The sequence below is a fragment of the Cyprinodon variegatus genome, unplaced genomic scaffold (assembly GCF_000732505.1).
Source record: "Cyprinodon variegatus isolate N-32 unplaced genomic scaffold, C_variegatus-1.0 Scaffold157, whole genome shotgun sequence".
Lineage (NCBI taxonomy): Eukaryota > Metazoa > Chordata > Actinopteri > Cyprinodontiformes > Cyprinodontidae > Cyprinodon > Cyprinodon variegatus.
The window spans coordinates 774,143-786,321 of record NW_015150610.1 but is presented as its reverse complement, the minus strand read 5'-3'; the positions used below and the strand labels follow the sequence as shown (position 1 = coordinate 786,321).

At 39.7% G+C, this 12,179-nt stretch overlaps 1 protein-coding gene across 1 annotated transcript; it reads left to right on the top strand.

Annotated features, from left to right (window-relative positions):
• Positions 1-2,887: 2,887 nt before the first annotated feature.
• Positions 2,888-6,657, top strand: hps6 (Hermansky-Pudlak syndrome 6). The gene has a single exon (XM_015377684.1). It carries the CDS (start codon positions 3,001-3,003, stop codon positions 5,716-5,718), a length of 2,718 nt encoding a protein of 905 aa, XP_015233170.1. The 5' UTR covers positions 2,888-3,000; the 3' UTR covers positions 5,719-6,657.
• Positions 6,658-12,179: the final 5,522 nt, after the last annotated feature.

Genomic DNA, 12,179 nt, shown 5'->3' with positions numbered 1-12,179 from the left:
TCAAAGTGTCATCATAAAATGAAGACAATAATAGCAACAAAGTATTGTAAAAGGGAAACCCTCACATTTTCTTTTTCAGTCAGCTGTGGCTAAGAGTCAGCATTTTTTAAAGCTTACAGTCTTTCCTTGGCCATTTTACCAGCAGTATTCAGAACTCCTATCTGACTCAGAATATTATGTTTTATTAAGGAAAACAAAGGTTTTTGTTGATAAAATGAATTATACTTCAAAATCAAATATTATTTTGAGATGCTAACGTCAGTTTCACAAATCAAAACACTCTCTCCTGCTTCTTTACAGAAGTGGAATCAGCAGCTTTTAGATGATATTTAGTTTTTCTAATTGGGACTAGTTTGGTACCCTAATATTAATTGTAGCAACCGTGGTAGTCAATTTTTTTTTTTTATTATTATGCGCCCCAAGCACACACGCACGCTATTCAATTCAATTAAATTTATTTAAATAGCCCCAATTCACAACACATGTTATCTCAAGGCACTTTACAGTTCAACCAGATCATACAGTCAATAGATTCAAAGTTTTCTATCTAAGTAAAACCAGTTGATTGCATCGACTCATTGACTCGGGTGCAATCCCTCACACTAAGCATGCTTGTAGCGACAGTGGAGAGGAAAAACTCCCTTTTAACAGGAAGGGACTTGAAAACACAGACTAGAAAACAAGCAATCAGAAAGAGAAGATGGAACTTAAAGCAATGAAATCAGAGAGGATTTATGTGTGTTGCTAATTTAAAGGGACAGGGAAGACAGGGCAGCAGCAGCTACTAGGCAGAGGAGCTGCGAGAGGAAAAGAAGCGACTGCTGCAACAACGCTGTATTGTCAATTATAAACATGTTATTCACACGGAAATATTGGTAGGGACAATTAGGTCGGTCCAAAATGTTGGTACCGATATGTCCCTATGGAAACCTACAGCTATGCAGCCAAAAAATCACAGCTTATAAAGAAAAGCTGAAATCAGAGTAGTTCCTCTTGTTTATACTTTACTGGTTGTTCCTCTTAAGCTGTTTTCAGCTAAATAACTCCTGCATTACCTGAACTATCTCATTCTCTTCTTGTTGTATTTTTTTTTTCACTTTACAGGTGGTACATCAGACTTTCCAGGGGATAATAAAGAATATTTCTATTCTTACACACGTGCAGCATTAAGAAAAACAGTTGATTATCAAAATATTCATCTATTATTCTTTCTTCTTTACTTATAGAATATCAGATGTCAGGGATGGTAAAATGCTCTCAAGACAAATACAGCTCAGTATTTATGCAAAACTGACTACATTCTCAAGAAAAAAGAAAAAGAAAAAACACAGAATAAGCAATATGAATGTGTATTTGAATTTGCCTAGAAAATATGTTTTCAGATTCCTAAACTACAACTTTAGGCTAAATTAGGATAGGAAACTGCCAAACTAAAAAATGAACCAAATGAAAAATGTATATGGACACCCGGTGTTTGCATGCCAACAATTTTACCCAGATGTGACACTGACATCAATTTTCAGCATGCAAAACCTCTTTGTGCAAAAACCCTTGGCTGCTAAAACTGACCCCTATTCTTCTAAGTGCCTTTCTTTGGGGGTTTTACTGTCTTGCTTTCACTAGAAGAGGCCTCAGTTGAGACTTGCACCCTGACCTTGAATGTCACTTGGTAGTGAGACATTTGTTCTTCCCTTTTGATGGTTGGATGACTGGCGATATAAAATATATAATATAGTATTTTAAAAAATAGATAAATAAACAAAAGAAGGGGCATTAAAATAAATTACATTAATTAGAAATGGTCTAAGTCTACCTCCTCAAACACAAATATTCGGTAGAAAAATAATCTCATATTGATACCAGTTTAATAACACTCCAGCTGCCTACGAAAAGGGTTACCAATAATGCAACACTAAATCTGTGTGACAGAGATAGAAAATATTGGCTGTAACAATTTGTTAGGATAATTTGTACAGGTCAATTAGAACCAGAAAATTATCAACTTTTCAAAAACTTTTCCTTTTCATCACAACCACAAACAAATATACTTCAGATAAGTCAAAATTGTCCTTTGAAATAGAAATGGTTCATCAAATGAAATATTACTTTTGTATTTAACAGCCTTTACTCTAATAATCCAATATGTATTTAAAGTAGTTCTGTATTGTAAAGGCTTTAGGGTTTAAGAACATTGTAAATCAAATAGCACCAAGGATACTAAAGGAACTAAACAGGGTGAGCTAATAAAATACCCAATTTTAAACATTTAAAGAAATAGGAATATGACATAATTGCAACCCTGCTGAGATATGTGGTGAGTAAACGCTTCAATCGTGTCCAAACCTCAATCCAATTAAGAATCAGTGTTAAAACGTGATCATATATATTTTTATCCAATTGGAATGATTTAGTTTTTTTTTTTTTTCAAGATTCAACAGACCATAGTTTTACAATGTACAATAAACGTATGTTGAATATAAATGCACGCCACACTTTTCAGTTTTAAATTTGTGAATAAAAGCATGAAATAAGTATTAAGTATTTCCCTTTACAATTACAAGTCCGGCAGAACAGAAGAATATGTCAGCAGAGTGACACCTCCCTTTTCTTCAAAAAATCTTTGCCGTCTTGGCAGCCGTTGCTATGCTCCGCCTCTCTATGCAGATCCGGAAATTAACAATCCCGTGATGTTAGAGGAATGTTAGCATAGCATCGGAATGACTGCAGTGCTTCCCCTCGTTACGCATCTTCTACCAAACCTTCACACTGTCAGTTACCAGTTTAGCTCCGCTCTCTTCTATAAAGCATGAAGCTACAGCAGTGTAACGCTGCCGGACCTCTGTATCCCTCCGCTCGGACGATAAAGACATGAATCCCACCACCGGACCCGCTATGCTAGCCCCGCTGGAGCCAGAGGTCGGAATCATGAACCGTGCAAGCTAACAGGCTTGTCGATAAAGAATTGAGGTGAAGGAAATTACTGGAGACAGGAGTGCGGATATGTCACGGTTTGTTTTGGAAGAGTTTTCCGATTTCGGAGATTTCTCTGGAAACCAGAAGCTGAGTGAATTGCTAAGTTTTTCTAACGATGAGCGCAGCAGGAGCAGGCTGTCAGATGTTCGTGTGAGCCCAGATGGACGTCACATCCATGTCCTCCTCCGCCAGCCTAAGGTTGGTCTCATGACTTTTGACAGGCAGGAAAGACCCCAGCTGGCTCTCAACCCGAAGAAGTTAGATGTGTGGTTGAAAGGCGGGCACCCCATAGTGGACGTTTTCTACCTGGACCTGAACAGAGCCAAGGGGGCGGGAGCTGTTGCTGTGGTCGTTTATGAGAATGGGAAAGCAGAGTTTTGGAAATTCTTGGAGTGCAAGACTGGCTGGCATCTGCTGCAGACCTCGGATCTGTGCAACAGCCCCCGGGCCAGAGTTGTGTCTGTGAGCGCCTGCTCCAGCATCCTGGTGTGGTGTGAGGAGCGACCAGCCTCAGAAAGCTCTCCTGTCCTCAGCTCCTCCAGGAACAAGCTGAGATACTGCGTCTGCAGACGGGACTGGGAGGTGGAGGATGGAGCGGTGAGCCTTGGAGGGCTGAAAATCATCCTGCACAATAATCCTAAATATACGGTCATCAGCTCAGGGGATTATGTTCATCTTCTGCCTTATCTAAAAATCAAATCGCAGCTATGCGTCTCCAAATTCTTCCTAACGTGGTCTCCTCACCACGATTCCTTCACCATCAACACCTTGTGCAAAAACACCCCAATAAAGAAGCTTTCAGCCAAAGAATCTGACTTTAGGCGGCTGGTTACTGATAGTTTGGGATATTTATCGGACGTTGAGCCTCCAGAAATCTGCAGCTTTTCTCCTACAGGCTGCGGAGGCCTGCTGCTGCTCCTCAGTACAGGCTGGCTCTATCTCCTGCAGAAGGACGGAATAATGCGACAGGTGTACAAGCTGGCTGAAAACTTTATGCTTCAGGACTCTCACATCAGCCTGTGCATGTATGCAGACACCGTGGCACTAATAGCTGGGAAAACCCTGCATCTCTTAGAGTTGAACTGTGGTAGAGAGCTGCAAAAGGTCGCATTAAAGAGAGAAGGGTTGTTATATTCAAACCAGACTGAAAGAGGGATTCCTCATCTGCTCTCAGACACTGGACTTTTTATGCTTGTGGAGAAGGACCCTACAGGGAAGCCTCTTGGTTCTGGTCCGGTGGAGGGTGTGCATCCTGGAGCCCTCCTGGTTGAAGCCGTGTTCGAGGAGGCCTGCAAATACTACCAGCAGAGGAGCCTCAGCAGCACGCAGCTCACAGTGGACATCCTAAAGAAAGGGGGGCGGTTCCAAGCCCCCATCTCTTTAGCATCTGTCCTCAGGAACTATCTCAACTCAGGGTTGAGGAGGAATGACACAGAGGCGATACAGAATGGAGCAGATGAATATATTGCTGCACATGAGAAATTAATGTGCTCCCTGGAGGGCGAGCTCAGGGCTCTGGTCTCTCTTGAGGAGCTGAAGGGTAGTTTAGTGAGGGGGAGCGTTAAAGAGGTGGAGGCGGTGTGTGAGAGTCTGGTGGAGAAGGAGGTGGTGAGGTTGCTGTCGTCACCTGAGCTGAACAGAGAAGCATTGCTCTACCTGAACTCCATCTTCAGCATCTTCCCCAGCCAGGCGTGGAGAGCTGCACAGGCAGCGCTGCAGCTGCACTACAACGGGGACGGCTCCCTGTCCAGCAAGGCCTCCACAGATGTGTGGAAAACAGTCCTCAGTCCGTGTCCAAACTCCTTTCTGTTTGCAAACGGACAGTCAAAACACAGCCACAGTCTGAGAGGCGATTTCAACTGTAAGGTCAAACCTGCAGCTCCCACCTCCCCTGCTGCTCTGCCTGTGTTTGAGCTTCTCTGCCAGTCGGTCTTTCACTTCCAGCCCAGCTGGCTCCCGAGGTTTTTGGAGCTCTCCCAGCAGCAGCAGGGCTCCGCAGTGTTGGGACTGAGCCTGGTTTCTTCCTCCTGGGGCCTTTCCAGTGGGAGAGGAGGGGAGGGCGGGGAGAACAACGTGCCTCTCTATAAGCGAGCGCTCTGGGTCCTGTCCAACCTGAATCCAGATGGAGATCAACGCCAGGAGCTGGAGGTGGAGCTGCTGCTGGTCAGTGGGCGGCCCAACGCCATCCTGCAGGCCCTGAGGATCCTCATGGGCAAGCGTCAGTGGGAGAGAGTCACCCAGGTGGCCCAGCAGTTCTGCAAACAGAGCCCGCTGCTCAACAAGGAGATTTTCACCTCTCTGCTGTGCGAGGTGGCTCAGCACCGGGAGCTGGACCCGTACCTGGAGCTGCTGTGGGCTTTATGCCCTGAAGACTTCACCGTCACCACTATCCTCAACCTGGTGCTCAAAAACCTTCCCTCCAGCTGCAGCGCCTCACCCCACACCCCTTTTGCAGACACCCACAGCAGCCAGCTAACCATAGGGCACCTGAAGCCGCTGCTGAGAAAAGTTCTGCAGAGGGAGACGAAGCCCAGCCAGCGCTACGCCGACATCCTCCAGTCCCCTTCATACCCGCCTCCCGCTCTTCCCCGCCAGCCCGCGGAGCAGGCAAGCTCCATATTCAATGGGAACGTGGACTCTGCGCCGTCTCTTCATGCAGAAACAGATGAACAGACACCGCCTGCTAACACAAACACTCAGAGGTGCGATGCGGTTCTGGCTGCTGCCCCGCTTGGATTTACATGAAACTGTACTAAGGAGGGAGAACTAAACGTGTCCAAACTGAATGTCTTACTTTTAGCACAAAAAAATATGAAAATGTTGAAGATTCATTGGTGTATTACCTAACTGACGAAACTGAGTGGCTTTTTAAAAGGTTGTCAGTTGAAATCTGAAAAGTGAAATCTATCAAAATGACTACTGAAGATCCTACGAGTGTAAATAATCCCGTTTAATCCTTTGATGTAAATACTAAATCCCCCAAATTATTTATGTTTTAAACCTTCGCAGCATAGGAACAAGACTGTTCTTAGCACCAGCCTATTTAATACCATCCTTACTAAATTAAATTAATAAAATGTATTGTAATAAGACAATAGAACTACTTGAGAAGTAACATATTTACTAATCTGCTGAATAAATAGTCTGGAAAACATAAAACAAGCTAATTAGACAAAACCTTTTTTGTTTTACTATTCTGCCTATTTAAAACTCCCCAAACTGAAAATGTTTATATTGATCTGAAATAGTGTCATGTTATATTTATTTACTTTCATTTATACAGGTAATCTCATCCCCTTATTAGTGGATATTAACTACCTACACCTTCCCAAGCCTCACGCTGTTGTTACCGTCGCCGTTTACTCGATGTCCTACGCCAATCCAGCTAAAGTTAATTTAACGGCTAAAATATGATTAACTTTTGGCTTTGAATTCCTCTGAGCATCTTGTCTCTTTTTACAAACTTCCTGCGATGAGACAGCAGCCCACTACAGGTGAGCGAACTGCAGCATTTAATATCTTAACAAAACTATGCCTTAAAAAGAGATGAATGCCACTCTGAAATGTTCCTTCTCCTACAGGGTTATTTATCTCTTTAGCCTTAGCATATACTGGTGTCAATGTGTTCAGTAAATATAAGTTGTATCAGCAAATATGCAGTATTTTATTTAAAGAGCAGCAGGTTCAAAAGAAACAAAACAAAGAAAATGCTTTTAGTTACAGCTGAGGTTAAAAGTGTTTGTCGTTTCACCTGGTAGAGAGCTACTGGGAGTCTGTTTTTGTTTGTTCAAAACAAGGTGGGGTCAAGGTCCTTTTGCTGACTTTTAGTTTCACATTCAATATGAAACTTGTTTAAACATTAACTGGGCTTTATGGATAACCGACCTCTCCTTTTGCTATCTTCCATTTTCCTCTCCAGGCTCCATTTTGTCCCCTCTAAACCCAACTCACGGGACATTCCAGACTAAATTCCCAGTAAAATTGACTCACATTTTGGACTTTAAATTCAATTTCAGCACTAATCTAGTTGGGAATCAAGCATGTGTGAGTCCCTGCTGCGTATGCCGTCCTTCATGGGACCAATGAGGATAATGTTATTAGAGATGACAGGCCTTTTTTCACTCTTTTCTCTGCACTTTTCTGTCACACTAGTCGGTACAGTTTGATCCGAGCTGTGGATGCTTCTGTTTATATTAAGATTTTGTGTCTTTTAAGGTGTTTCACTTGTTTATGCAAATGAAAACTGATTGGAAAGATTGTGTTTATCTTATTTTGTAAATGAATATGGAAAGATCCATATTTTTTATTTATTTTGAAGCATACTTTTAAAGACTACTGAAACTGTCTAAGCTCTGTGTGGGGGAGGCCAGTCCCTCCTATATGCTGAATGACAATCAGAGTCGGTTGGTGCCTTTCAGACTGGTGTCACATTTCTGCTGCATCTCCTGAGGGAGAAACCAGCAACACAGAACCTGATCTATGTGACCTCCTCCTCTCCTCACTTTTTAAATTTGCTCTCAGATTCCTCACTGTAGTGTTTTGATTTTAACAAGCGTGATAGAACCTGTCTGCTGATCTCAGATCAGTGTGCTCCCTGACTTCCCCCACACAGGTCGCTCAGACTGACTGCTGGATGTTAGATGCTAAATCTGCCTTAAACTTTTCCTGCTTATTTTAATTCCTTGTTTGTATCAATAACTTTGGCCAGTTATCACCAAAGGACCAGAGTTAAACAAGTTTAAAGTATTTATCAGCATATGTTTCTATGCTATTAAAAGTGAAAAGTACATTTCTCTCCTGCCACCTGAAAGTTGTCCTGTCCTTTTTTGTTTGAAAGCAAGATGTTTAAAATTTCTCTACTTCATTTGCTATTGAAAACCATTAATTTGTCCCAATATTATACTTCTGTTGTTGGTTATGTGGATAAATAGATCAAATACAAATTATATTTAAAAAGAAGAAGAGGTTTTGAGAAACAAGGAACAAATTTATCATGATAAATAAATTATTGCAAGCTGTGACCTACAGAAGTTCTCTTGATAGAATATTGTATAAATAAATATGGTGAGTCATTTATTCCTGTTAGGCTTCATTTTTGATTGTAGCTAGTATAAACCCAAAACCGAATTTCCATGTCTTACTAAGTGTTTCCACTAATAAGAGAGAGATTTGTCATCAATTCAGAGACTTGAAGTTTGGGTCTTAGTAGTCATAAGCTGTGGGACTCGGGCTACCTGCAATAGGTCCTTCATAGGCTGTGAAAATAAGGAGGCCTGAAGGGTTAAGCAATGGATTCAAACAGGTCCAGCCTTCTCCAGTTGTCAGCATCCCTTACTGGCATAGCTCTGTCGCCTAGCAACCGGGACAGTTGCAAAGTTGGCTTTCAATAAATCAAACATTACCCGTGGCATATCTGACTCACTATTTAAAATTACTACTTTCATTAATTTAAGACCAGCCTATTCACATAGTTTTATATTAAACTTTACTTTCAATATTCACAAATGTTTTTCACCTTTTTCCTCTGAGCACGGAGAGGTTGGCTTGCTTGGACTTGTAACGAATCACGGGATACGAAGGATATATCTGATCTATGCTTCCAAATGGGTGAAAAGAAACCTGCACAAGAAGGAGTCTTTGAGTCCGAACAGGTCATGGCGCAGCGCTATGATGTAATCGGCTGACAAATCTGGCCTTCAGAGGACACAGCTGCCGGATTTGTACACAAACGTTTGTGTAAACTTCTGGCAGAAAAGGGAAGCTAAAAAAGAAAATCCAAAATATACAACATTCTGCAGAGCCAAACAATGGACCGTTTAGTAAAAGGAAGTAAAGTAGATAATTCAGGAACAATTTGTTGTTTTTCTTTTTGATTTATGTCCCCACTCTTAAAAACAAAACAAAAAATCACAATCCTCAAAGCTCTGGTTATCCATTTCGATTGTATACCTATTTTTCTACCTGAGTTTTTCCTTCCACTTAACTTTCAGAAATAAAATATTAATAAGGAAAAAAATATTAAATGTCTATGGCCCAATAGTCCAGCAGGCAATTATTAACACTGTCTACAAGGAGGGGAATCCACAAGATGTCAAAATTATTCTGCCAAGCTTAATAATGGAAAGTTGGATGGAAAAGATTTCTGACTCCAGGCATCGTGTCATGCAAATGTCCCCCAACTTCCTTTATTCTACGGTTGTATCAGAGATGCATCTAATCTTTTTTCCTACCACTTAACTTTCCAATAAAGTAACGGACAGACTACAGCTTTTATTGTAAGAGGCTTTTGTGGTTTACTCAGGAGGGTTTCATCGCCTCTCTACTGGACCAGACTCTTCAGTTGTCTCCATGATGGTGGAGGCTGCAACATTTATGTCTGATTCTGGGAAGATTTTCAGTAACTGAATTTCACACGATAATTTATTGAAATATATTACTTAAGAAACAATAATGTTGGGAATAGTTAGACTTGAATTGCTGAAATAAATCATTTTTTTCAGTTATAATGTCTTAAAAACACCTATAATAACTGTTTTTACTTTAACAAGCTAAAGTGTTGCTTTACCACAACAAGCCTGGTTGTTAATATAAACCCAAGTGTTTCTGGTTTGCTCTGATCATTTTAAGATAATCAGAATATTAAACTATGAATATTAAACCCTCTTCGAACTCCAGTGTTTCCATACTCAGCATTATTTTTGATTAATAAAAAATTTATTTAATAAATTTTATTTTAATTACACTTTTAGATTCATGGCTAACTAGGACACGGGTTGCACCTGTGGGGCTCTCACAGGTAAACTCCTGCTTCTATGTGAAGGAGTGAAGATGCAATCACAGCAGCAGAGTCACGGTTTGGAGTCAGGCTTATATTGTTTTGCCTTGACTGATTCATTCTAACTATAGCTCCCACCGTTTAAACACTAATGTATCTAAACCATGGCTGGTTTTCTGCTCTCTGCTGCTCCCTCCTCGCTTTGTCTCAGAGTTGCTGGAAATTCTTAAAGAGCAGCACTAATTGATGCACTGTAAGAGGGGTGAATCCATTACAGCACATGTCCATCACATGGCCAGTTATTGTGCAACGAAGCTTCATCACCTTAAAACTAAGATATAGTTGCCTTAGAAACATCTTTAGACTATAGAGTTGGTTGCTGCAATGCTTCCCCTGGTTTGATCTATCATGGATCATTATATTATAGTTTGTTCGTTTTTTTCCCCTGAAGGTCCTTACTGTATTTCCATATTGACTGACACAACATTCCTTATAGAAAGACGCTATGGACAGAAATGTCTAATGCATTATTGATAACAGCTTTAGGGCTTGAAATCTCTATTAAAGTGTAACATTTATGTGCGTGCTGCTGTAACTTTGGAAAAAGAGGTCTGATTCTGCAGGAGTTTTCGATGACAATGTCGACTGTTTCATTAAGGTGTTTGAATCTATTTATTTTCCCTATAATATTACACCTATAGATCTCATTTATGTAAATATCAAAACTTGTTGCTATGATTCCAACATATGAACTCAGACTGAACCTCCTATCACAGAATTTTCTTCAATTTTTGTTTTTCTTTTTCACATTACATCCAAAAACTTTAACATTTCTTGGAATGCAATGTGATAACCAACAAAAAGTCGTACATTTTTGTTAAATTATTGTCCATGGTATAATCTGGGTTATTATTATTTTTTTGCCCATTTATTTCAGACTTAAAAGGGGGTTGTGTGAAGTTTCATTTATTGGTCTTGTAACTCCTCTTCAAGCAGATTTGTCTGGACTTTTACTGGGCCATTCTGGCACATAACAAGGCTTTGATCCAAAGCCTTTCATCGTAGCTCTGGTTGTGGCGCTGGAAGGTAAACCTTTGTCTATTTTATTTTTTACTATTTCCATCTGCAAACATTGTTAAATAAATTATATTTTACCAAATTTCCTAAAAGCATCCTCTATATGTTCCCAGTTGCCCTTAAATCACTCTTAGCTAAGGCTGAGAAAGTGATTAGCTAACTAGAAATAAAGAAATCATGCACCAAAGAATGGTATCTTTAAAATGATCTGTCTACCTTCTTCTGAACGCCCTGCTTTTCACATAGTGACTCACACAAGTTTTAATGTTACTTTTCTAACCTATTGCAGTAAGCAGCAGCAATTGCTTTGTTAAAAGAGCACAATTGCTTCAAAAACATGATAAATAAAAGATTAAAAACAGAGAACAAGATATATAGAGTTTTTGCATGACATAAGAGTATTATGAATGGTAGATCTCAACTGTTAACTGTTACAAACAAGACTATCATTACTAGCTTTTGTGAGCAAATCCTGCAATAAAAAAAGTCAAAGAATATTTGTCACATTTTTGCTGCATCAGTCCAAACCTTATTTCTTCGTTCTTCTTAATCAGACTGGGTGATAAAAGCTCAGGTGCATTGCAAAATTTACCTCTAGCTATTTTCACAATGCAGAGCCGTTTCCTGTCTAGTGAGGGAAATCGAAACCAATAAAGCAACTTATTAAATTTTCGATGAACGCTGATTTTATTTACAATTTCTTTTTCAGATAGAAAGATTCCAAATATTCAAAAATCACATCAAACAATCATGTAAAGTGCTGCGTATCAAAGGAAAGGAATTTACACTGCAGGACTATGAAACAAAAGTCACTCTCAATGACATGTTAATAACAACAAAGGAAATCACTACTCAGTTAAAAAAAAAGCTATAATGATATTGTAAAGTAAAAAAAAAAACAATCTGCTATTCAATTAAGGTATTTTAATTAAAAAAAAACATCTGTTCCTAACTTTACTGTAAATAAAAATAATAATTCTCACAAAAAACTTGTTTCCCATTGGCAACGGTTTGCTAAACCTCTGTAAAAACAGATAAGTGTGCTTTTCAATATCTAAGAAATGTGGAGCTGATTTCAGACAGGAAATATTTAAAAAAAAAAAAAAAACATAAAGGCCTCCATATATCACTAAAATCCCTCAAAATGGGTTTAAAACGGAAACTTATGTTGTATGAAATGTGCCGTTTAAACACAGTAGTTGGAGTCATCTCCTTACTACAGTGAAAAACCTAAGTTTACAAATGAATTCAAGTAAATATCCTCGTAAAATCTAATTTTTTCAGTGTGTTTACCCAGGTGACAATGTGCCACATCTGTGCAATGGTGCCCCGTGTGCTTTTTTTCGTTTTTTTC